Genomic DNA, 27,869 nt, shown 5'->3' with positions numbered 1-27,869 from the left:
CGATAATTAAGTAGATAAATATATAGTTTGGTCTAAACACAGTCTATAGTCTGGACTTTAGTTTAGGCTATAGTATGGACTAATGTCTAGTATATAGTCTGGTCTATAGTCTGTATATAGTTTACTTTGGTCAAAAGCTTGGACTATACTCTATTCTTGGACTATACTCTATTCTATTCTATAGTCTATAGTATGGACTGTAGTCTGGACTATGGCCTAGACTACACTCCACACTATATTCTATAGTCTATAGTTAGTAGACAGGCCTTAAGTTTATTCTATAGTTTGTACTATATTCAAGTTTGGACTATAGTTAAGTCTATAGTCGGGACTATAGTCTAGTTTTAGTCTGTCTAAAAGTTTGAACTCAATTCTATAGTACAGTTTAGAGTTGGAACTGTAGTCTCATCTATATTCTGGATTATGGACTAGTCTATACTATAGTCAAGTCTATAGTCTCATTTATGGACTAGACTATACTTCACACTATGTTCTAGTCTAACTATAGTTAAGGCTATAGTCTGGACTATAATCAAGTCTATAGTATGGAATGTTATTAAGTCTATAATTTGAACTATAGTCAAGTCCATAGTCTGAACTATAGTCAAGTCTATAGTGTGGATTATAGCCAAGTCTAGTCTGGACTATTCAAAATTCCTGCAATAAAAAGACAGATATTAATCCAGATCCACAAAATGTTTTAAAATTTCTATATCTATAATCTGTTCTCTTTGCATAAGGATTTCGAAGAGTAAGTTTTATTCTAGTTCTGTTCTAGTTTTGTTCTAGTTCTGTTCTAGTTTTGTTCTAGTACTGTTCTAGTTCTGTTCTAGTTCTGTTCTAGTTCTGTTCTAGTTCTGTTCTATTTCTGTTCTATTTCTGTTCTATTTCTGTTCTATTTCTGTTCTAGTTCTGTTCTAGTTCTGTTCTAGTTCTGTTCTAGTTCTGTTCTATTTCTGTTCTATTTCTGTTCTAGTTCTGTTCTAGTTCTGTTCTAGTTCTGTTCTAGTTCTGTTCTAGTTCTGTTCTAGTTCTGTTCTAGTTCTGTTCTAGTTCTGTTCTAGTTCTGTTCTAGTTCTGTTCTAGTTCTGTTCTAGTTTTGTTCTTGTTTTGTTCTAGTACTGTTCTAATTCTGTTAATCTGGATTGTAGTCAAGTATATATATAGTCAAGTCTGTGGTAAAGCATAGTCTTGACTATAGACTGTACTAGTCTATAGTCTACGATCCAATATATAGTCTGTGCTATAACCTGGAATCTAGACTAGATTAGACTATAGACTAGACTATAGTCCAAACTATAGACTAGACTATAGTCCAAACTATAGACTATATTATAGTACAGACTATAGTTGATCCCAGTTTTTAGCTGAACTGTGGGCTTTGTATTGATTCCTTACATAATATTTAATGTGTATTTGATGGCTGAAAATCCATTCATTACTTAACTACTTCCAAGAAATGCATATTATATATGGAATTCATTTAGTTCAGAATGTTCTTAAACAGCCAGTTGTAACCAAATTTGGTTTCTGACTTTAAGATAAAACCCATCATTTTTTATGACAAAACAAGTGCTTTAGTTTTCATTTTGTAATGTTGCCAACAACAATAACTATGTATCCATATCACATGTATGTATACATATATATTTTCTTTTTTACAAAGTTTACTTGTTTATAATAATGTACTTGTAAAATCTAAAAGAAAACTCAACGAATTGTAACGAAATTATTATATACTTATATCTAAAAACAAAAAGTATCTGTAATGTGCATCTAAATATTCTCTTACATACATATTTATGTACATATGTATGTATGTAATTATGTAGGTATCTAAACATTAAAAACTCAACATGAATACAATTTTATTTAGAGAGTAATAATGTTTCAACGCCTCAAAATGTGTGATGGTCATTAAATGGAAAAACAATGGAAATAAAAAAAATCATATAAGTGAACGTTAACTTTATGCCAACACTGTAAATAGAAGCATAAAAAATAAGATAATATAAGAAAAAAGAAGACATTTAGAAAATAATCACTAAAGGGTAATGAATGAATATTGTGACGGAAATTTCGGACCATAACGAACAGCAGGTGGATCTACACTTTGCATAAAAATGATTAATTGACAGAAAAAAACTAGAACATAACTAGCCAAATATTTTTGACGATTTCGATGTTATGCTAAATCAAAAATTTCTTTTGAATTTCAAACTTTTTAAAAACTTATTTATATGCATTTTCCTTAAGTTATTTTTTAAGTAATTATTTAATTTTTTTCTTTTGAGCTGATAAACATTTTAATTGTGTGAATCATTTTTATAAACATTTATAAACAGAGTTTTTAATAATGACTCTGATAGAGTACTAAACTTAGAGAGAATTTAAAACTTAAGAAAAAAGAAAATAACAATAATTTGCAGAGCAGAAACAAAACCATTTTTTATCGTCTTACAGCTATTTTAGACTCTTTGGCGTTTTAATTTTATTTGCGTACAGTGTGCGGTAAAAAATAAAGCAACAAGGAAGTTGTATAACAATAACAGTAGATATTACAAATATTATTCGCATAAAATGTACATTAAGTTTTACAAGACTTTATATTGGTTTGGTCTCCCACAGGAAAAGGTCTAAAAAGGTTCAATCGCTAAGACGATTGACATGAGATCGCCGTAGAACGCAATGGCGCTTCCATCTAAGTTATCGAAAAAGAAAAAATTGTCGAGTTATGTGACCACATCAAATTTCTTACCAAACTGTTATTCTCTGCGAATGCATTGGATTATCGTTAATAATGTTTGACTTTTTCAATATTCAAACTCGACAAGAAAATGCGTCTGGTCTGATGATATGATTGTTAGGCCAATTTCGATGTATTGGATTAAGTTGCAAACTTTCGTTCGTCGAAGGGAACCATAAACGTTTTTCATTAGACAGACTGCTTCACGAGCAGCACTTGAAGGGTGATTCATCATTTTGGCTTAAGGTTCTTTTCAAAAAACGGGCAGCTAGGCCATAACGTAACTTTGGAAATAAGTTAGCAATCTTTGCCAACATTTTTTAAACGAATAGCGATTCGTTTTTGTTTTTGGACTCGGGGAATCCAGATCTGCTTGAATCCAGATCTGAATGCTTAGATGCTCTTCAGAAACTGTAGAATGGTCAATATTTCGAACAAAGTTCAATATAACAGTGTCAAAATAACACTTTGGAAAGTTTTCATAACCTATACGTACTGTACTATGTCCAAGAATACATAATCGAAGTTCTCATTCTACAACGGATTATATTCTTCGTTTCTGGCATGAGCTTTCTCATCAGCGATTTGGTGCAACTTAAAAAAAAAGCTCTAAATGATTGAAGAAATATCTTCTTGAGATTTCAGAAATATATATATGAATTCTATATTAAAAAAAGTTCTAAATGGTTGAAGAAATATCTTCTTAAGATTTCAGAAATATATATATGAAGTCCAACTCTATAACAAAGCTTGAACAGCAAATAAAAGTTTAATCTATAAGAGCTACATCGAACAAAACTTGTTTGAATCTTTATTGTTTCTTTCTTACATCCATGAAATGTTAAGTGGTGTTCCGAACTTTTCGTAGGTTTTTCCAATGAAGCACTGTACAAACCAATGACTTCGGTTCCTAAAGTTATTACTTTCAGATTAACACACGGTATCTCGAAGTTTCGGAAACAAGTTCTTAAAGTTCAGAGGATCAAATTCTATTGTAATATCGATGGAACAGTGAAACACATCACATTTAGCAACGGTACTCCCGAGAACAGAATCAGTACGGTTGTATACCCTGCTGAGTCCAATGAGAACCTGCACTCTTCTTGGAGCCCCAAATTTACTTTGAAGAACTATAGAGTTGTTTTCTATTTTTGGTCGGATATACTTATGTAAGTGGCGTAAATAGTTAGAACTTCTTTAGACACTTAAAATTTGACTTTTGTTCAGCGGACATCGTGTCCAGAATTTCAAGGCCCTTTATGCCCCTGATTCCTTAATATTTAGACCACCATAATTATAGATGAAACAACATCATCTGTCGGAAGTTAAAACATAATATTACGTCTTACGGGTGTTGAAGTCAATTCTATTTGCACGACCCCATTCAGTCTATAGTCGGGAGTATAGTCTAGTATTAGTTTAGTTTATAGTCTGTACTATTATCTAGTTTATAGTCTATCTATAGTTTGAACTATACTTTAGTCAAACGTTTGGACTGTACTCTATTCAAGAGTATAGTCTATGGTTAGTCTGGACTATGAACTAGGATATAAATATAGATGAAATGACATCTTCTGTCGGGAGTTAAAAGAAAAAATATTGAGTCTTACGAGAGTTGAATGGAGATTATTGTTAGGTTTTTGTTAAGTTTTGATCTCTGATTGAAGGAATATGAATTGACAATTGCTGCCAAAGTAGTTAGGGTAGAAAAAAGATCGAAACCTTAGATTCGATGCAAGAGATCGATTCCGAAAGATAAGAAATATATTAAATATTCCACATATAGTTTGCCTTGAAGTAAAGAAACTTTGTGATATATCTCGGACTAGGGATCCTAGTCCAAGTGAAAACTTATGGATTCTATTGGCAAGATTTCCCTAATCAGTAATTTTTTTCTAAAATCTTTGGTGTTTAGTATATTTTGCTTGAATTTCTAAAGGCTAGGTTAGTTTGATAGGAGGAAGTAACTATATCAAATCCGAAGATATACACCAGTCGGGTCTGTTGTGCGCTCCTTTTCTTGGCAAATGTTTTTTAGTAACAACAAAAACCTTATTCCTCACAGAATGTATTATCGTTTGATATTCAGATACCCATTATCCTGCACGTAATTCCTAAGAATTTTCCAATCAGTATTCGTGAGAGATGTTCGGACTGATAACACTCCCAAAATATTTGGATCTAATTACGGCGAAAGCCTGACAATGGCAAAGAAAGTGCCCCAGAGTTTACAAGCTCTATATCCATAGTATTCAGTATAGTATCTAAACTCAGTGTACCATTACTTCTAACCATCACTGTACTAATAATAGCATTTTGTTTAAGGCAAATATTAGATTTTTCAAATAGAGATATAAACAAAAATCTAAGATAAAAATAATAAAAAAATACTCATTTTATTTGTAATTTAAAGCGCACTGAGGTAAATGTGAACGAACGAATGATCGTCGGAATGAATGAATGAATGAATGAATGAGTTTTCAACAACGCCAACACCAGAGTCATGAATATAAAAAAAAAGTGTTAAACTGATGAAGGTGAGTAAGTAAGTGAGTACATGACGAGTAGAGCGCGAATTAAAAGCAAAAACACGGTATGAGAATGCTGTTGTTGCAGTTGTTGTTGGCTCAACAAAAACAAAGCTAAGCCTAGGTTTACAACGTTTTTTTTTTTGTTTTGGCATTTGTTGTGTATGTTGTTGTGTTAGATTTGTGTTTGATGTACAATTTTATTTGTTTATTTTCATTTTGTTTGCTTTTTATAACAAATCCTAGACTTGGTTGGAACTCTGTTGGTTATCAAACGCACATTTAGTTTTGCATTAAAAGAGAGCGTGTGTTGATCGTACGGGCTGAGGTTTTTCCGTTCAGCGAGAATTATTTCAACTAAACTTTTTTTTTGATAAATTAAACAAATAAACGTAAATTTACCGGGTTTAGTACGGTTGAAATTTGATTGATAGAAGTGAAAAAGTTATAATTAAAATTACCCCAAAAAAAAAAAAATAGTTTAAAGAAAAAAGATAAAAGAAAAGTCTTTAAAAGAAAGGTAGAAATAAAAAAAAAGATAATAAATAAATAAAATAACAAAAAAATATATAGTACACATTGTTGCGGCCATTCAACAAACCATTAATAAAAGACGTGTTAAGCAAGTTTAAGTTAAAAACAAATTTTTGTTAAATTGCTGCTACTGCTCTAGCTGCTGCTACTGCTTGAAATTATAGTTCGCTGTTGTTGTTGTTGTTTTTATAAAGCTGACACCCAATTTATTTAGTTTACTTTTTTTGCTGTTGTTGTTGTTGTTGTTGCTAGTTATTTTGGTTAAATTTTACTTTTTTTTCTCAAGAATTTCTAAACTTAACTTTGAATATCAAGTACAATTTTTTGTTTGGAACCGTTAGTCAGTTGCTTGCACACTGCGCAATTGTAAACGCGCAAGCATTTCTTATCTTTCCTTTAATTCTGTGCACTTGCGGTTTATTTAATTTTGTTGTTGTTGTATCGTGCGTGTTTATATCAGGCATTTCGTTGCCCAGCCATGGCGTTATTTTGCATTTTTGCATCGGGTTCAAAATGTCAGAAGTTTATGCGCTATTTCGAAATAGTAAATTGAAAAAAAAGTGTATGTGAAAGAAAAATTATAAAAAAATAATTATCAATAAAAGAAAAAAAAAAAAAAAAAAACAAAATATGTAAAACATCTTCAAGATGCGTGTGATTGATTCTTATGTAAAAAATATATAAATAAAAGTAACAACAAAAATATATTAATAATTGAGTGCTTTTGGCGTTTTTGCTGTATTTTTCCACTTTCGATTATTAAACAGATATCAGATCAGTCAAATGAGTGAAACCTAATGTTAACTTTTGTTTTCAGTCTAATGAAGCATTATAAGTCGGAACACTTTATTTTAATAGCAAACGAAAGACCTGGAAATGGATTAATATCCACTCCATATGGAACAATACTTATATTTAGTCAGCTTGTAGAAGATTTTTAATAGTTTTTAGTAATGCAGTTCAACTTGACAGTGGAAGTCATTAGATACTTTGTTCTTCCTTCTTCGGATTACAAGCATTAAAACATTTCAGAATGTAATTTGTAGTCTGATTATGACTCAGCATCTGGTATTAAATTGATTCTGAAAGGCGTTCTGTAGATGTCATTAATTGCGCAACAACTCCTTTTACAGTTTCCTTCATTCTAGGATTAAAAAAAATCAGAAAGTGATCCCTTGTATGTGCTCAGAAGTGGCTTTGTATTAGTGTCCTAACACTCTAGTCTGTCCTTGTCTGTGGCTCAAGTCGCGAACTAGTTTTGTGCCTGTTTCCTTCCTTTAAAGGCTAAATCCATTCTGAATGGTATTCTGAATGAGAAGTTCTGTAAGAGCTCGTTCCCTTAAAATAACGATTCCCTTCACTTTTCCCTTCTTTGGATTCCAAGCCTTAAATCAATTTATAATGTGATTCAATGCCTATGATTCAGTGGCACCGGTTGCAAACTAGTTTTGGATCAGCCATACAACTTCTATGATAAATTTAATGCATAAAATGATTCTGAAAGCTATTCCGTTTGTGTCATTAGTTGCACAATCACTCCTATATTAGATTTCTTCATTCTATGATTTAATAAATTCAGACAGAAGTGATTTAATGCCTGTCCTTCTAAGGCTCCAGTCGCGAACTAGTTCTGTGCGCGTTTCCTTACTTTAAAAGATAAATCGTTTTAGAAAGATATTCTGAATGTGGTGAGTCCTTGTTTGCGGGACTAAACTTGTAACTGATCCTTTTCTTTGTAGTGTTAAATCGGTGCTATTGGACGTGACTCAATTTCTGTTCTTGAATCAGTCTCCTTCCCTCTAGTGCTAAATCGATTATGAGTCTGATTTGATGTCAGTCTTTCTGTGGCCTCAGCCCTCTAGTATTAATGCGATTATGAATCTGGTTTGATGTATGTCCTTCTGTGGACCCAGCCACACTTAGTTCTTGCATCAGTCCCCTTCCCTCTAGTGCTAAAGCGATTATGAATCTGATTTGGTGTTTGTCCTGCTGTAGCCTCCGCTATGGGCTAGTTTTCTTTCCGTTTTCTTCCTTCAAGGGTTAGTTTATGAATCTCTAGCCTTCCCTCTAGTGCTAAAGCAATTAAGAATCTAATTTGATATCTGTCCTTCTGTGGCCCCAGTCACGATTAATTTTGTATTATTCCCTCTAGGTTAAAACATTTCAGAAAGTGATTTTGAATGTAGTATATTTTATTAGTTGAGAACTTAATTTTCATAATCAGTTCTCTTTCTTTTAGGTTTAAATCAATTCAGAAGTATGTTTAAGTAATAAGATTTCTTATATGACCCCAGTCGCGGTCTAGATTTGTGTTCGTTCCCTTTCCTTCTGCGAAATTTAGTGATTTCGTTATGCTCGTTTTCAAAATTAGCTTGGATCAGTTCCTTTCTCTCTCTTGTTAAAGTGATACCAAATGTATTTTGATGTCTGTCCTTCTAAGACTCAAATAATTGATTAGATTTTAGTAGTTCCTTCAGGTTTATATCGATTAAGAAAATGATTCCGAATGTGATTCGAAATTTATTACTTCCCTTCCTTCTAGGGTTAAATCAATTCAAAAAATGTTTCCATATATACACAATCTTAATTTTCGGAACCAGCTTTGTATTAGTTCCTTTCCCTCCCTAATGGATTAGAACTTAGTAGTTCCTTCAGGTTTCTATCGATACAGAAAGTGATTTTCGAATGTGGTTTGATGTCTGACCCAAGTAATTGATAAGATTTTAGTTACTTTAGGATTATTCCGAATTTAATTCGAAATTTATTACTTCCCTTCCTTCTAGGCATAAATCAATTCGAAAAGTTATTCCGAATATTATTCAAATTTCATTTTCGTAACATTGTATCAGTTCCTTTACCTCCCTAACGGATTAGAACTTAGTAGTTCCTTCAGATTTATATCGATTCAGAAAGTGATTTTCAAATGTGATTCGATGTCCGTCCGTCTATCTTTGAGAGGGAAAAAATATAGGGTAAAATCAATTCAAAAACTGATACCAGATGTGATGTCATATCCGATTAGAGAACTAGTTTTAGAAAGGGAACTACTTTTACAATTAAATCGATTTAGAATATAATTAGATGTCCGTCCTTCTGTGTTACCATTAACTGTCAACTCAGAATCTAATTCTGAATGTGATTCGATATCCGTTTGTATGCTCATCAATTGCTGGAGTACTTTTTTTATTCGATTAGTTCCCTCAGCATTAATCAAAAAATAAATTCCAGAAGTAGTTTTGTATCAGACACCTTCACTATAGTGTAAAATCGATTCATACTATATAAATCCATTTTCAGAGTTCTTTTCCTAAAAATCTTTTAATACATTTATAAAGTGATGACAAATGGGGTTCAATATTTCACGAAAGTTCATAAGTGTTTGCTTGGATCAGAGTAAAAATGGACCTAGAAATTTGTAGTAGTGTATCATGTAGTCACATAATACCTCCTAATAATCTCTTACTTTTATTTGTTTTTTGCTCCAATTTGTCTCTTATCAGTCCTTGTACATTTTTTTCTATAAATTTTTGCAATTATGTATACATATGTTTACGATGTGTGTGTTTTTTAATCAAAATTTATATTATTTTTATAAAACCAGTAAATAAATTAACGTATTATTAATGTTTTCTTATGCAAATTTTAATCATTTGATATTTAAACTAAAAACAATGCAGTTATTTTTCAGTTGTATTTAAAAGTTAAAAAATACAAAATTTTTGTTAATTTTGAAAAAAAATCTTAAATTATGGCAAAATATTCACATATTTATTGCACAAACGGTTTTTCGTTTCAGTTTTTTTTTTGTAAAACTATACACGTTCTTGACTTTGAATTGTAATTTTATTCATTTCATTTAAAATTCATTGAGATTCATTGTGTTTTAGTGGACAAAAACCGCAAGAAACAAATAAAAAGTTGCAAATATTTTCTTGTAAATAAATGAATAATTGTAAGGAAATTATTGTTCATAAAGCAAATGAGTGATTAAAGAAGTTAAATATTAATGGTTACATGTAACATTACTTAACTGACAATTTTTTCTTGCAGTCATAATATAGCTATGAGAAATATTTCCGAATAAATGGTTAATGTTCGGTTATCATTAGCTCAAGTAGTAAAAAAAAAGTCTGTTACGAGATGTCAATATGTTAGCATTGTTATATTAATATTATGGGTATTTACCCTTTTTTGGTAATCAAGTTTAAAATTGTAGAATATTTAATAAGTCTGAAAAAGTTTTTAATGTATTTATACATTAGCATACGGAATTATCTTAATGGGACTTTTAACTGGGGGCGATTGAAAACCTAAATTGTAATAAGAAAAGAACTACGAAACGACTAAATACGTATGTATATATGTACGTAGTTATATACAAAAAATAATTTAATTTTTGAAATTTTAATAATTTAGAATAGACCCCTTGATATCCAAACTGACTAACTACAGTTCAGTTTAAAATCTAACTATAGTCGAAAGTAGAGATATGCTCCAGACAATTGAGTAAACTAAAGCCCAGACTATAAACTAGAGTAAAGTCTAGACTAGACTAACTATAGTTCTGTTTAAAACCTAAATATAGTCAAAAGTAGAGATATGGTCCAGACTATTGACTAAAGCCAGTCTATATTATACTATAGACTAAACTAGGCTAAAGTCTAGACTAGAATAGACTAACTATAGTCCAGATTAAAACCTAACTATAGACAAAAGTAGAGATATGCTCCAGACTTTATTTATTTTTTTATTACACTATAGACTAAACTACAGTCCAGACTATAAGCTAGACTAAAGTCTAGACTAGAATAGATTATAGACTTTATTACAGTCCAAACTATTGACTAACTATAGTCCAGATTAAAACCTAATTATAATCAAAAATAGAGATATGGTCCAGTCTGTTGACTAAAGCCAGTGTCTATATTATACTATAGACTAAACTACAGCCCAGACTATAAACTAGACTAAAGTCTAGACTTGAATAGACTAAATATAATTAAAACCTAACTATAGTCAAAAGTAGAGATATGCTCCAGACTATTGACTAAAGCCAGTCTATTTTATACTATAGACTAAACTATAGCCCAGACTATAAACTAGATTAAAGTCTAGACTAGAATAGAACCCAGATTAAAACCCAACTATAATGAAAAATAGAGATTTGCTCCAGACTATTGACTAAAGCCAGTCTATATTATACTATAGACTAAAGTACAGTCCAGACTAAAAACTAGACTAGAATAGATTGTAGACTTTATTACAGTCCAAACTATTGACTAACTATAGTCCTGAATAAAACTTAATTATAGTCAAAAGTAGAGATATGATCCAGACTATTGACTAAAGCCAGTCTATATTATACTATAGACTAAACTACAGCCCAGACTATAAAACTAGACTAGAATAGACTAACTATAGTCCAGATTAAAACCTAACTGTAGTCAAAAGTAGAGAGACTTGAATAGACTAATTATAGCCCCGATTAAAACCTAACTATAGTCAAAAGTAGAGATATGCTCCAGACTATTGACTAAAGCCAGTCTATTTTATACTATAGACTAAACTATAGCCCAGACTATAAACTAGATTAAAGTCTAGACTAGAATAGAACCCAGATTAAAACCCAACTATAATGAAAAATAGAGATTTGCTCCAGACTCTTGACTAAAGCCGAGTCTATATTATACTATAGACCAGACTATAAACTTGACTAAAGTCTAGACTAGAATAGATTATAGACTTTATAACAGTGCAAACTATTGACTAACTATAGTCCAGATTAAAACTTAACTATAGTCAATAGTAGAGATATGGTCCAGACTATTGAATAAATGGCTAAAGCTTGTTTTCGCCTTCATTAAAGAGAAATCGATACATTAGTCGTAGTTCCGCTGGACTACAAACTGGTATACATATGTATATTGGTCCAGTTTGAAACTAGCTATAGTCCAGACTATGACTAATTGAGTATTATTAATAGAAAGTATGTCTGAAAGGGAATTTGATACATCTGTCTGAGTTCCGAGTTTATGCCTTATAGCACTAAACTATATGTGTCTGTTCAGATTTAATGGTCATCTTTGCGCTCATGCTTAATATTAAAGCTAACTTTACCACTTATGTCTTTTTCATTGACGACTTCTGCAGAAGTTGTAACAACAAAGTGGAAAGGGTCGTACACATTCTCTGTCGATCTCATAGGAATTTTCTAGGGCTTTTCTAGATCTTATGCTGTCGACTTTAGATCAATCTATTTATCAATATCGATTTTCTTATATTCGATTCAACATCAGAAAACAATGGATTTTTTGTAGGATTCATTTATGGAATATCTTTGGTCTCTGCCTTCGTCCTATCTTGTACGATACTAGGGGCACTCGACTTTAGGCTGTACAGTTTTGTTTAGCTTCTTTGGATCTTTGGAGTTTTATTATTTTCATTATTTAATCGTTTATAACAGGTTCAAATCGAGTTATATACCGATTCAAGTACGCAAAGAGTCTTATCAAGAACCCAAATAAGTCGGCTGGATTTAGGGACCTAGCCTATTACGAAAATCAGCTGAGAAATGTTTAATCATTTAAAAAATGTTGTAAGAACAAAGACGTATAGGAAACGGTAAAATATATATCTCTGTTTCTGTCCACTTTCTTCGGGTCTAGGGCTATTAAGCTGAGCTTGTTAAGTTTTCCACAACTAAGCGAATCTTTAGGATTTTAATATTTGCAAAATTGTTTTGTTTGGTCGGGTTTTAGGTTTGTTCGATTCATCGTGTAAGCAGTTTTTTCATGGTTGGAAGTATTAAATCTAAACTCACAGGAAATCTTAGTCAAGATCTATTTGCCTTTTGACTGTCAGATCTTTTCCCGATTCCATTTTCTTAAGGGAAATGATTTGCTTTGTCTTTTTCGCTCTCTTGGATCTTTTTGACAAATAATTAGAGAGATCTTTTTTGGCTCAGCCTTTTTCGCTCTCTCTCTCTCTCTCTCTCTCTTGGATCTTTTTTAAAATCGGTCTACGGCAAACTATTAGTTAGATAGTTTAACATATTAAATTGGAAATTATATTTTTCTTTTGAAGATTTGAGCTAAATGGCTTAAATCTAATGGTTTATATGACAGGGTCAAAGGTTAAATAAATATTTAAGATTTTTATTTATCTTAAATAAAACATCTAATATTTGAAAAAAAATTTCCTGTAACATTTTTACAAGATCTGAGTGAAATTGTTGTAAATTTCTAATTGTATACACAAATTTTGATTGCTTTAGTCATATTATTGTGGCTGCAACTAAAAATTTAGTTGTTAACATCGAATCTTTTGTTTGGCTGCAAATTCAGTTCTGATTGTTTTTTTTTTATTGTCTTAAGTGGGTTCAGAAATATTTATTTTTTTCAATTTCAATTATTTGTTTGTATTGAACAAAAGTACAAAGTTACGTTCCGAAAGAATAAATTTTTGTTTGGCGTAAACGAACTGCACAAAATATTGAAAAAATGAATAAATTAATAAGTGAGAACTGGTTAATATAAAACTAAAAATTTCTTTAAAAATAGAAAAATAAATAAATATTTAAACAAACTGTGAGTTTTTTTTTTTAAACAGTAATAAATAATATTTTTGCTTGGGTGTGATTTAAAGAAAACCTGAAGATGTTAAAAAAAAGATCAGAGGAAGTTAAAATTAGACAAAATTTAAAAACATATGTTTTAAAAACCTTAAACTTGTTGACATTTAAAGAATGACAAAATTTCGTTTATTTTAAAACAAATTTTGATTAAAAAATAATAAAACAACGCATTAAATGTATTCAAATATGACCAAAATAAAAGTAAAGTGTTTTAAAGCATAAGTTTAGAAAGAGTGAAAAAAAGTCAAAACATCCGGTTGAAATAAAATTTGAATAAAACAGCAACAACATAAAAGCCAAAAATTTTATATAAAATTAAAATATTCATTAAAACAAAAAGAGCTAAAGTTTATCGAAAATATTTCCGGTTTTTAACGAAAATGTGTATATTTTTATATGTTGTGCAGGCGTTAATTAGCAACAATTTTATTTAATTTTTCCTTTTTTTTTTTCAAAGAAATGCTGGTTGTTAACTAATATAAATAAAATAAATCTTTAATGATTTTAAACAAACATAAATAATGTAAATTTATAAAGAAAAAAAAATGCTGTTACAAAAAATGCAAATAAATTTTACTTATTTATTTAAATAAAACGAACAATAAGAAGAAACGACAAGAAAAAATTCAAACCAAAAAAATTAGAAAATTTAAAAAAAAATATATATTTCCTAAGTTTTTTTAAATATTTGGCCAAACATTTTAAAATCTTTACCAAAAAAAAAAAAAAAAACAAAATCAACAAATACTTTAAACTTCCCCTTTAACCAAATGCAAGAAAATGACAATTTTTTATGCTCGACTGATAATAAACGTTATAAAATCTGTCCTAAAATGGAAATACCCACAACAAAATATTTAGCAGATTATCTCTATGTTGTACACGAGGATGTGCCATTTCGTTATTATCGCAAAGTAAGTTAAATTTCAAATGAATTCTAATCTCTTAACATTATTTCATAGATAAACAGAAGCTTTTTATTTATTGCAAAATTTTTTTGCTAATTATTTAGCTAAATTATTAATTAACACCTTTTTTTCTATTTTACCAACTAATACATACAAATATAATTATGAATGAATATGAATCTGCAGCGATTTACTCTCTGTTGTATCTACTGCTGCTGCTACTGTTGTATAAAAAAGGGAAGTGTTTTGTGGTTGTGCGGTTGTAAGAGATTGTTTTTATTATATTGTTAATATTTTCAATATTTTTTTTCAAGTTTAACGAACTGTAATTATATGTTTATTTGTTTCTCTTTTACATTATTTTCAATACCCCCTACTTTAGGTGTTACGTATAAGCATATCTCCTAGAAAGTTTAAAGAAAAATATTAAAATTCTAATATGACACTGCACAGTGGTTTAGTAAAGAATGTAGAAGTGCTTTACATGAACACCTGACTTGACGGCCTTATTTCACGGTAGTCTTTTTCAACCATTTGCAACGACTCACCACCGCCCCATTGTGCTTCTTACACGCCGGTGACAATTTATGGAATATGGAATTTCCGGTCCAGTATACGTACACTTTGCTCGAGCTATCTAATCTCTTGCCATAGTAGTGCCGTTGGGGAAGGGGAGGGGTCATGAGCAAGCTCAATCTAACCCCGACAAGGAAAAGGCAATCACTAGTTTAGAGACAATAGACAACGCAACATCAAACCCGATTGATGTTGTGACGAACACTTATATCCCTACACAGAGGGAAAAGGAAATATACACGCTTGGTACCAAATTGACATCAAACTGTTTATAATTTTTCAATAACATCCCTTGTCAAAGTATATACATATGTACGACAACGCTATGTAATGTTGACAACGCAACGTTGTCAACATTGCAACAATACGATTGATGTTGTGACGAACACTCATATCCCTACACAACAGAGGGAAAAGGAAATATACACGCCTGGTACCAAATTGACACCAAAGAGTTTATAATTTTTCAATAACATCCGTTGCCAAAGTATATACATACGTACGACAACACTATGTACTGTTGACAACGCAACGTTAACAACATTGCAAAAATTCGTTGTCGAAATCTAAATTTTATACACATCCGTTTTTTAAATGTTTACAAACGTGGTAAGCTCACTATTGGCAACAGATTATTTGTCAATAGTGAGCTTACCACTGTTTGTGTATACAATTTTGATTTCGACAACGAATTGTTGCAATGTTGTCAACATTACATAGTATTGTCAACATTACATAGTATTGTCGTACGTATGTATATACTTTGACAACGGATGGTATTGACAAATTATAAACAGTTTGGTGACAATTTGGTACCAGGCGTGTATATTTCTTTTTCCCCTTTGTGTAGAGCATTCTCATCATCTATGACTCACCCCAGTGCATTCCTAGACCTGCAACAGCACCTAGGGGACGTAATTGGTAGTCCGAAACTCACGTCCATTTTAATTGACAAGACCTATTTCCGTGGCCACAGAGACCTACTGTGATAAGTTGAGCATGTTTTAGAGTAAACTCCAACACACTCAACCATGAAGGAATATCACTGATAAACTAAAGATTAAGGTATTTACAACTTCACCACTATTTTACTCCGTTTGGCCATTCGCACATTATCTCATCCGTCACTCTAACCATCACTTCATTCGACTAACCTCGGATACAACTCAGAATCCCTCTAATATATCCTAAAACCAACGCATACCCAATCTTTGCATCTGTGGAACTTATCCCGAACATTTATATTTCACCGTGTATCACCGCCTACCCGCGCATTTGGGTTTAAACCACAGCCACTAATTTGATCCCAATGGAACCTCAAACAACTGACCAGCCAGGACACTGTCCTGCGGGTAACTGGTCACCCGTAGTACCAGATGCGGTACATCCCATGTGAATCTGGTTAGATCCCATGTCAATTCATACCAAGGACTAGCCAGGGAGTGAATTGACATCATCAGTTTATAATCCCGGCAGACTAGCACCACTTTACCCCGGGATTGCAATACACCAAGATGAGGTTCTTTCATCAAGGAAACAAGCCCCGGGAGGAAGTGGTTTAGTAACGTTGTTTTAATCATATACCCACAAAAAATGATTAGATCTGGCTACGTCGCCTGTCTGTCTGTTTAGAACCCGTACAATTAGTATCCGAAATACAGTTTAAACAACCATTATAAAATTTTTTATAATTTTATTTTATTTAGCCAAAAATTACACTTGAAAAGTATGATCGGGCAAAGATCGGGCCATATTTAACCCTAAGTCCCCATGTAATGTCCACTTCTGAGAATGATTTTAAAGTTCATAACTTTCTTACAGAAACCAAACAAAATTCAAAAAAGTCGATACCCATAGACTGTAATATACTTTCTTTAATTATTAATCTATTCTGAATCCGAATTTGGCATCAGAATTTTTTACTTCAGGTTTTTGAGTTATCGTGTCCTAAAGTTTAAAAAAAGTATTTTTGATCATATATGTAAACTTATAACAGCGCCAAGAAACAATTATTTATCAATTTTCTTATGTCATATGAAAGCCCATACTGTTGAATTTTGCATAAAGGTTTAAACTTTGCTATAGTTTCCTCATTCTTCAAGATATTGAAACAACAAGCAAAATTTTGAACTACTTTCTCAGTGACCAAGTATTCTTTGGTCTCTAGAAAAGACAGACTACAATGCCTGTTAAAATCAATTTAGAAAAAAAGTGGTTGGGAAGTTTTGCCTCAATACCTGTTAAAAGAAATTTAGAAAAAAATTGGTCGAGGAGCAGCTACTTTTGACTTTTAAGTGTTCTGTGGAAACACATCTATTTCATTATTATTTTTAGATCACTCATCGAAATTTACATTTAACTTAAAATGAGGTCAAAACTAAAGAAAACAAATATCTCTCTACTTATATTATTTATTATTTGATTTAAATTTGTTAAAATTGTTATTTTAGTATAAATCTTTATTTTGTTTATGTACATTCATATGAATATGCATCGATTTGAACTTTTCTGTAATATTACCAAATATTTATTTTAAAAATAAATATTAAATCAATTAAATAAATATTGAAAATACTTTAACTTACACTAATACTTTGTTCACACTTATCAAATATTTAATGAAATACCGTGACCTCTAAAAAATTAAAAGAACTTAAGTTATCACTTTAGAATTTCTTTATTTGTAATTACAAAAATCGAATAAGATTAAAGACTATAGTCTATAGTCTAGTCTAGTAGTCTAGTCTAGTCTAGTCTAGTCTATAGTCTAGTCTATAGTCTAGTCTATAGTCTAGTCTATAGTCTAGTCTATAGTCTAGTCTATAGTCTAGTCTATAGTCTAGTCTATAGTCTAGTCTATAGTCTAGTCTATAGTCTAGTCTATAGTCTAGTCTATAGTCTAGTCTATAGTCTAGTCTATAGTCTAGTCTATAGTCTAGTCTATAGTCTAGTCTATAGTCTAGTCTATAGTCTAGTCTAGTCTATAGTCTAGTCTATAGTCTAGTCTATAGTCTAGTCTATAGTCTAGTCTATAGTCTAGTCTATAGTCTAGTCTATAGTCTAGTCTATAGTCTAGTCTATAGTCTAGTCTATAGTCTAGTCTATAGTCTAGTCTATAGTCTAGTCTATAGTCTAGTCTATAGTCTAGTCTATAGTCTAGTCTATAGTCTAGTCTATAGTATAGTCTATAGTCTAGTCTATAGTCTAGTCTATAGTCTAGTCTAGTCTAGTCTATAGTATAGTCTAGTCTATAGTCTAGTCTATAGTCTAGTCTATAGTCTAGTCTATAGTCTAGTCTATAGTCTACTCTATAGTCTAGTCTATAGTCTAGTCTATAGTCTAGTCTATAGATAAATCTATAGTCTAGTCTATAGTCTACTCTATAGTCTAGTCTGTAGTCTAGTCTATAGTCTAGTCTATAGTCTAGTCTATAGTTAAATCTATAGTCTAGTCTATAGTCTACTCTATAGTCTAGTCTGTAGTCTAGTCTATAGTCTAGTCTATAGTCTAGTCTATAGTCTAGCCTATAGTCTAGTCTATAGTCTAGTCTATAGTCTAGTCTATAGTCTAGTCTATAGTATAGTCTATAGTCTAGTCTATAGTCTAGTCTATAGTCTAGTCTATAGTCTAGTCTATAGTCTAGTCTATAGTCTAGTCTATAGTCTAGTCTATAGTATAGTCTATAGTCTAGTCTATAGTCTAGTCTATAGTCTAGTCTATAGTCTAGTCTATAGTCTAGTCTATAGTCTAGTCTAGTCTAGTCTAGTCTAGTCTAGTCTAGTCTAGTCTAGTCTAGTCTATAGTTAAATCTATAGTCTAGTCTATAGTCTACTCTATAGTCTAGTCTGTAGTCTAGTCTATAGTCTAGTCTATAGTCTAGTCTATAGTCTAGTCTATAGCCTATACTCCAGTCTATAGTCTAGTCTATAGTCTAGTCTTTAGTCTAGTCTACATTCTTGTCTATAGTCTAGTCTATAGTAAATTAAGTAAACTTTTTAAATACAGTACGATCTAATGCTATTATTAACTATCCCCCGAAGAACCAACTACGTGACTAATTCTGTATCATTACTTCCTTGCCTAAAGTAAACAGCATAGAGCGGTTTACCTTTGATCTGTATGAATATAACTTTAATTCTTTATTTACTTTTACTTCAGAAAACTAGAAATATTGTTTACTTTTCTTTAAAATTTTTGCCAAAAATTTATTGTTATGTTTTCATTAACAATTTACAACTCTGTCTGTTTTTAGTATTTATGGTTATTTTTAAATTTTATTTATTTCTTTTCAACTTTTGGTGTTAAATTTTCTATTTAATTTGTTTTATTTTTGCTTGACTTTTATAATGAGAAAAAATAAAGAAACAAATTTCACCTTTTTTTCTACGGCAATTAAACGAGATATTATAACTTTTCTTTATTGCTGTTAATATTTATTACCTTAAGTTGTTTAAACCTTAAAAATTTGCACTGGTACCTTTTTGTTGTGCAAAACTAAATGCTCGATTATTTAAACTACTTTTACTAAATATCAAGCTTTAAAATCTGTTTTTTTCGTTTAATTTGATTTCTGACTTGATTGAAAGTGTTTTACTTTTGAACTTCCGTATGTAAAAGTTGACTAATTGTTGTTTTCATTATTATTATTTTTCTTTTTTTTTTGTGATTTTATTTAAACATTTTCATCTAGTTTTTTTTCATTAGATTTAAAGTGGGTTAATGTACCTACATTAGCTTTTTAAGTTTGTTTCATTTTCTCTAATGACTAAATTTATTTAGTTTATTATACATTTTTTCCATTTAAAGTGTTTAACAAAGAAACATTTAGTTTTATTTAAAATGTAGCAAATTTAACTTTTCGTTGAACTCACGTGTTGTATCAAGATTCATTAGATACATATATTACAATATTTTGTATTGTAAGTCGGCAGAAATAGGAATTTTAGCAAAATTATAAAAGAAAATTTAGGAAATTTATACAACTTAATATAGTCTAGTCCGGCGTACAGTCTAGTCTATCGCCAAGACTATAGTCTTGTTCATAGCATTTTCTATAGCCTAGTCTATAGAAAATGCTATGTAGACTATAGTCTAGTCTATAGTCTAGTCTATAGTCTAGTCTATAGTCTAGTCTAGTCTAGTCTAGTCTATAGTCTAGTCTATAGTAGTCTATAGTCTAGTCTATAGTCTAGTCTATAGTCTAGTCTATAGTCTAGTCTATAGTCTAGTCTATAGTCTAGTCTATAGTCTAGTCTATAGTCTAGTCTATAGTCTAGTCTATAGTCTAGTCTAATAGTCTAGTCTATAAGTCTAAGTCTATAGTCGTAGTCTATAGTCTAGTCCTAATAGTCTATCTATAGTCTAGTCTATATCTAGTCCTAAGTCTAGTCTATAGTCCTAGTCTATAGTCCTAGTCTATAGTCAGTCATAGCTATTCTATAGTCTAGTCTAGTCTTATCTAAGTCTAGTCTAGTCTAGTCATAGTCTAGTCTATAGTCTAGGCTATAGTATAGTCTATAGTCTAGTCTATAGTCTAGTCTATAGTCCTAGAGTCTATAGTCTAGTCCTATAGTCTAGTCTAATAGTTTAGTCTATATCTAGTCTTATTCTAGTCTATAGTCTAGTCTATAGTCTAGTCTATAGTCTAGTCTATAGTCTAGTCTATAGTCTAGTCTATAGTCTAGTCTATAGTCTAGTCTATAGTATAGTCTATAGTCTAGTCTATAGTCTAGTCTATAGTCTAGTCTATAGTCTAGTCTATAGTCTAGTCTATAGTCTAGTCTATAGTCTAGTCTATAGTCTAGTCTATAGTCTAGTCTATAGTCTAGTCTATAGTCTAGTCTATAGTCTAGTCTATAGTCTAGTCTATAGTCTAGTCTATAGTCTAGTCTATAGTCTAGTCTATAGTCTAGTCTATAGTCTAGTCTATAGTCTAGTCTATAGTCTAGTCTATAGTCTAGTCTATAGTCTTGTCTATAGTCTAGTCTATAGTCTAGTCTATAGTCTAGTCTATAGTCTAGTCTATAGTCTAGTCTACAGTCTAGTCTATAGTCTAGTCTATAGTCTAGTCTATAGCCTAGTCTATAGTCTATTCTATAGTCTAGTCTATAGTCTAGTCTATAGTCTAGTCTATAGTCTAGTCTATAGTCTAGTTTATAGTCTTGTCTATAGTGTAGTCTATAGTCTAGACTAGACTATAGTCTAGACTAGACTATAGTCTAGTCTATATTCTAGTCTATAGTTTAGTATATAGTCTAGTCTATAGTCTAGTCTATAGTCTAGTCTATCGTCTAGTCTATAGTCTAGTCTAGTCTATAGTCTAGTCTATAGTCTAGGCTATAGTCTAGTCTACAGTCTAGTCTATAGTCTAGTCTATAGTCTAGTCGATACTCTAGTCTATAGTCTAGTCTATAGTCTAGTCTATAGTCTAGTCGATACTCTAGTCTATAGTCTAGTCTATAGTCTAGTCTATAGTCTAGTCTATAGTCTAGTCTATAGTCTAGTCTATAGTCTAGTCTATAGTCTAGTCTATAGTCTAGTCTATAGTCTAGTCTATAGTCTAGTCTATAGTCTAGTCCATAGTCTAGTCTATAGTCTAGTTTATAGTCTTGTCTATAGTCTAGTCTATAGTCTAGTCTATAGTCTAGTCTATAGTCTAGTCTATAGTCTAGTCTATAGTCTAGTCTATAGTCTAGTCTATAGTCTAGTCTATAGTCTAGTCTATAGTCTAGTCTATAGTCTAGTCTATAGTCTAGTCTATAGTCTAGTCTGTAGTCTAGTCTATAGTCTAGTCTATAGTCTAGTCTATAGTCTAGTCTATAGTCTAGTCTATAGTCTAGTCTATAGCCTAGTCTATAGTCTAGTCTATAGCCTAGTCTATAGTCTAGTCTATAGCCTAGTCTATAGTCTAGTCTATAGTCTAGTCTATAGCCTAGTCTATAGTCTAGTCTATAGTCTAGTCTAAAGTCTAGTCTATAGTCTAGTCTATAGTCTAGTCTATAGTCTAGTCTGTAGTCTAGTCTATAGTCTAGTCTATAGTCTAGTCTATAGTCTAGTCTATAGTCTAGTCTATAGTCTAGTCTATAGTCTAGTCTATAGTCTAGTCTATAGTCTAGTCTATAGTCTAGTCTATTGTCTAGTCTATAGTCTAGTCTATAGTCTAGTCTATAGTCTAGTCTATAGTCTAGTCTATAGTCTAGTCTATAGTCTAGTCTATAGTCTAGTCTATAGTCTAGTCCATAGTCTAGTCTATAGTCTAGTCTATAGTCTAGTCTATAGTCTAGTCTATAGTCTAGTCTATAGTCTAGTCTATAGTCTAGTCTATAGTCTAGTCTATAGTCTGTCTATAGTCTAGTCTAGTCTAGTCTATAGTCTAGTCTATAGTCTAGTCTATAGTCTAGTCTATAGTCTAGTCTATAGTCTAGTCTATAGTCTAGTCTATAGTCTAGTCTATAGTCTAGTCTATAGTCTAGTCTATAGTCTAGTCTATAGTCTAGTCTATAGTCTAGTCTATAGTCTAGTCTATAGTCTAGTCTATAGTCTAGTCTATAGTCTAGTCTATAGTCTAGTCTATAGTCTAGTCTATAGTCTAGTCTATAGTCTAGTCTATAGTCTAGTCTATAGTCTAGTCTATAGCTCAGTCTAGTTATAGTCTAGGATATAGTCTAGTCTATAGTCTAGTTCATAGGTCTTAGTCTATAGTCTAGTCTATTAGTCTAGTCTATAGTCTAGTCTATAGTTCTTAGTCTATAGTCTAGTCTATAGTCTAGTCTATAGTCTTAGTCTATAGTCTAGTCTATAGTCTAGTACTTATAGTCTAGTCTATAGTCTTGTCTATTGTCTAGGTCTAGTCTAGTCTATAGTCAAGTTTATAGTTTAGTATATTTTCTAGTCTATAGTATAGTCTATAGTTTAGTTTATAGTCTTGTCTAAAGTTTAGTCTAAAGTCTAGTCTATAGCCTAGTTTATAGTATTTTCTATAGTCTAGTCTATAGTCCAGTCTAGTCTATAGTCTATTCTAAAATCTAGTCTATAGTATTTAGTCAAAAGTCTAGTTTACAGTCTAGTTTTTAGTCTAGTCTATAGCGTAATCTATAATCTGGTCTATAGTATAGTCTATAACCTAGTCTATAGTCCGGACTAAATTATTTTGTTCAATTATGAAATTATATGGACAATTATCTAAAAACAATGTATTCTAAGTTCATAGTTAGCAAATCCCGGAAATTGGGGACCATTTACATTAATTTAAGACTTGTTTTATTAATAAAACATGTACTTACAAAGCCTTAGCTTTGTTTCACTTTTGTTTAAATATTTTTCATATAAAATTGCCATTGAATATTTTTATTATTTTCAAACAAGAAACTTTTATAACCTCTAACCTTAAAATAGTTTAAAACCTTCATTATTTTACTTCAATTAGAATGCCAATTAATTTTTTTTTTGTATCTTTTTTTCTTTCTTTACAGACAAAATGTTCGGTATTTCGTGGTCTAGTATTGTGCATCTGCCTGAATGTCACCTACGCCAATGTTGTGCGTTTTCCCCGTGAAATGGATAAATACGGTTTAGCGTATTTGATTCCATACTTAATACTATTATTTCTAGTCGGTTTACCCATTGTACTGTTGGAGATATCAGTGGGACAATTTTTGGGACAGGGCGCAGCACATACATGGAGATCATCGCCGATATTTAAAGGTAAATATTGAATTAAATCATATTTGTATAGAATACAAAAGTTGCCGTATTATTTTATTTTTAAATTATCTTGAGCCTAAAGGTATACTATCAATTTGCTTATTGAGTTTGTAAAACGTTAAAAACTAAACCAATTGCTTAGCGAAGTATGTGTGTGTTTAAGAATGACTGTTAAAAAACACTTGACTACAATGAAGGCATTTTCTAAAGTAAATAAAATTCATATTTGTTCGTTATTGATTATGATAATCACAAATCATAGTATAATGATGAACGGTTCATATATGTATATATGATGCTCGAATGGTCATTCTAACCTACTTTGTTCTCCAACTTTGTTCAGGTGAAATTTTTTTGTGGAATTTTGATATGACCAATTAGAGCTATTTGTAAAATATTATGTATGTTGAAAACATTATCGGTTAATCAAGACCCCCCCCCCCCCCCCCCTCTAATGCCAATAGAAGTGAAATTTTTATTCCTTTGAAATTTTCATTCCCCATGAAGTGAAAATTGCTATCATGAACTTAATGTAAACAAATCATTCATAATAGTTGATTTTGTATGAAACAGCTGTTCATTGTTTACAAAATTCCATTAAAAACAAGAGAGTTTTTGTAAGTCAAAGAAGTTAGTGAACGAAAAAAGTAAAATGGTGAATAATTTTGCATTACAATTTGTTCTAATAAAATGTTCTTTCTTTTTTTACAGGAGCCTGTATTGTCAGTCGTTTTGCTTCATGGGTTTCTACCGTATGGGTGTCGCTGCAGGCAGTTATGGCCTTGGCTTATATAGGCATGTTTGCCTTTAACAGTTTCCCTTTTAGAGAGTGTCTGGGTAATTTAAGATTGGCGGCGGTAAGTTGAATTGAAAGTGAGAAATTTATATAAAACATGTAATAACACAACCACATTCCATATAACAGGATGGTTATGCCTTAAGCAATATCAGTAGCCAAGAATGTATGGAGAAGACTTTCTTAACTCCCTTCTGGGAGAATCCTTTCTTTTTTGGTTTATTATCAATTGGCTTGATTGGTCTGTGGGCGGTGGTAATGTTGTGGTGAGTTTTTTTGTTTCCTTGTTTCCAAATCAAATCAAAACTAAAATTATTCTACTTCCAGTACACATAATGGCCGGGTTTTACGCAGAGTTCTATTCATTTTCGGTTTATTGGGCTTTCTATTACTGTGCTGTATTACCGGCTGGGAGATACACAACTCTCTGGATAAAGTTACCCCCTATTTTCCTCCCCTATATGGTTTTACCAAGGAATATTTATATGAAAGTAATCTATGGTTTAGCGCCTTAATGCAAGTTATATTTGCCTTAAATTGTGGTTTTGGTGTATTGCCCATGATTACTGGAAAATTTCTATATAAAGGTGATGCTGTACGTACGTCAGTGGTTTATTTATGTTTTAATCTATTGATCAATGCCATAGCAGTGACACTGTTTATGATACAATTCGATCATTCGGCTAATGGTGCCTATATGATAGAGGAATTGAAACCATTGACAACTATATATGATCGGATATTGTATGACAAGCCGTTATATGAATTGTGGATTAAGTTATTACCTTCTTTGGTTTATGTTTTGGTGGTGATTTCCTGCTTTATAACCATAGTGGTGGGCATTTATACTTGCACTCGACTGGTGCCCAGACATCCCAATTATGTTATCAGTTTGGTGGGCTTAGTGGCGGCCATAATTTCCTTATCGGCTCCGAAGTTCTATATAGCTAGATTGTTGGATTCCCGCATTGTGGGTACCATGATTATAACAGCTTTGGTATTTGAGTTGATAGCTGTAACCTGGATTTATGGCGTGAAAAATATCTATACTGATTTGGAATTTTCCATAGGTCGACCTATTTATAAGATATGGTTGGGTTTGTGGTGTATATGTCCGGCCATTTTGACGGGTCTTTTAGTCTGGTGGTGTTCTGATGATGATGAATTTGATTTATTGGCCAATATTATGCCTAGATGGGCTCCTATATTATTTGTTTTATTTGTTATAATGGTTATAGCTTGTATTCAAATCTTCCGGCAAGTGGAGTATAATTTCTTTGGCATGATATGTGAGGCCTCCAAATCGGCCAAAGAATGGGGTCCTGCTGATCCTTTGGCCAGACATGCCTGGAAGCAGTGGCGTTCTGTATGTCAAGATACTGGACAAAGAGATTTTACCTTAAGACGTCGTGGCACCCGAGACTATACACACTCCATTAAAAAGGGTCAATACTCCACCTCGAATAAATATGCTAATGGAGGAGCAGGAGTAGCGGGCAGTACAAATAATCAGCATAATAATTGGAAATCTTCTACACCAGGCAATAGTTCTCCCAATTATAGTGGTTCGGTATTTGGAGACTCAGCCATAGAGGAGGATATTAGTGTGGATAAGTTTCCAGGGATAACACAACAATTTGTGCCATTTCATAGCAGTGAAACTAATAATAAACCTGCCAGACAATCACACCGATCACGTAGTCAACCGCGTACCGGACATCAACTGCCACAACCACAACAACCCCAACAAACAACAACACAAAGACTACAACATCACAGCAGTCAAGTAGAATTACGCCCAAATAATACAGAACCCAACACTACCACCACCACCTCTAATACCAAACATCGTGAAATTGTCTATATTAGACGTTTATCCTCCGAAGAGGGACAACATGCTACACGCATAGAAATAACACCCTCCCAAGAATCAATATCATATGCACCCACCCGCAATCCCATGGCCAGATCCAGTGGATCACATGGTAATGCTAATAATTATGTTAAACGTACTTCCAGTTCGGCTAAATTGGAAAGTAATCGTAATGTTTCGAAGCCTACACCCTCAGCAGCCGATGTCAATAATGGTGATCATATATGTTGGCGTAAATTTTCCATGAATCCTCAAGAATATTCTACAGAATTGTGATCTTAAATGCGAAAAACAACAAACCACAACGAATCTAGTGATTTTTCTCTAATTAAATTGTATATAAGTAAAAAAAGAAGAAACTAAATAATTAAGGCGAAATTTAAACGAACTAATAGGAATCTCAAACCTAAAAGTACAGCTGTCAATGTTCTCATTTAAGGCAAAAAAGTGCCTTTTTCTGCTTTTTCTAGAAGTACATTTGGAAATAGGAGCAGATAAAGGGCATCTTTTTTTGCTCTATAGGGACATAAAGAGACTCTGTTTAAATGGTTTTAAAACAAAGAAAACGAAATTGATTTCGCCTTAATTATTTGCCGACATATCCAAATATATATAAAACAATATCAGCTATAAGTACATTCCCAAATATATAATTTACATAAAAAGACTTTATTTTCATAGAAAAAAATGAAAATTGTAAAATTTATGCAAAACGAATTATTATTATTATGTATTAGTGTAAATAGTTTTAAACAAAAAAAAAAAAAAAAAAACACAAGTTAAACAATTCTCTAAGCAACGAATATTCTTAGAAATATAAATTCCAAACAAAAGCACCTAACAAATAAAATGCCATAAATTTGTTGGTTGTTGTTTGGGGCTTAAAGAATGTCCTGTGAAATTCAAATTATATCCTTTTTGCAATACTTACTACATACACACATACATACATCATTTATTTGTACTACATTTTAGTTACTTTTTTGTTTAAATTAAGCATTTATTATGATTTTAATTTAATATTATTTTGTAGTTTATTTAAAGTAATTATTATGTATTAATTATTTAGGCCTTAAAGTGCATGTTATATTTCTGTAATTGTAATTGTTTAGTAATAGTTTATGTAAATAGTTTTTTTTTGTCAATTTAAATATTTTATTAGAAACCAAATTATTTAGATGTAAAAAGTCCTCAAATAGCAAGAAACAAAGAGTTATCTTTGATGAATAGCAGAGAATTTATTGTTCTCTAAATGATTAAGTTATATAAATAAAACGAAAACATAATTAAAGCAATATTTAAAAGTTTTTTCAAAAAGGTCCTAAGACAATAAGATTTTTTTTTATAAAAATACTAAAATAACTTCTTAAGTTTTCTTTACAGATAACAAATACATAACTACTCCAGCCACTTAAAACACAAAAACAGCTTTTCAAGAAGACTGAGCACCTTATTCTTCCCAATTTCTGAACTTACTAAGCCAAAAAATCTCGGCTGTTATCGTTCTGGCATCCTCAGCATTTAAGTAATATCTATTTAGAACAAAAATTCTTTAAAAGTTATTAAAAACCT

The 27,869-nt window shown here is 31.4% G+C and overlaps 1 protein-coding gene across 1 annotated transcript; it reads left to right on the top strand.

Moving 5' to 3' along the window:
- The first annotated feature begins 14,126 nt into the window (after positions 1–14,126).
- Positions 14,127–27,868, top strand: LOC119612386 (sodium- and chloride-dependent GABA transporter 1). Its single transcript, XM_037968193.1, has 5 exons — positions 14,127–14,355; positions 23,397–23,628; positions 24,340–24,485; positions 24,554–24,690; positions 24,752–27,868. The coding sequence occupies exons 1-5, from the start codon at positions 14,212–14,214 to the stop codon at positions 26,571–26,573; spliced, it is 2,481 nt and encodes an 826-aa protein (XP_037824121.1). The 5' UTR covers positions 14,127–14,211; the 3' UTR covers positions 26,574–27,868.
- The last annotated feature ends 1 nt before the right edge of the window (position 27,869 follows it).

This window comes from Lucilia sericata, unplaced genomic scaffold (genome assembly GCF_015586225.1).
Source record: "Lucilia sericata isolate MDLA Ls3-8-SP2 unplaced genomic scaffold, ASM1558622v1 Contig001676F_arrow, whole genome shotgun sequence".
NCBI lineage: Eukaryota > Metazoa > Arthropoda > Insecta > Diptera > Calliphoridae > Lucilia > Lucilia sericata.
Note: the sequence above shows the minus strand (reverse complement) of the source record. Positions and strands in the feature narration are given on the sequence as shown.

Excerpts from the sequence above, each read along its gene's own strand:
- LOC119612386 (XM_037968193.1), top strand. The coding sequence starts at position 14,212 with ATGCAAGAAAATGACAATTTTTTATGCTCGACTGATAATAAACGTTAT. Across the intron at positions 24,486-24,553 it reads GTAATTTAAGATTGGCGGCG|GATGGTTATGCCTTAAGCAA; the intron begins GTAAGTTGAATT and ends TCCATATAACAG. Across the intron at positions 24,691-24,751 it reads TGGGCGGTGGTAATGTTGTG|TACACATAATGGCCGGGTTT; the intron begins GTGAGTTTTTTT and ends TTCTACTTCCAG.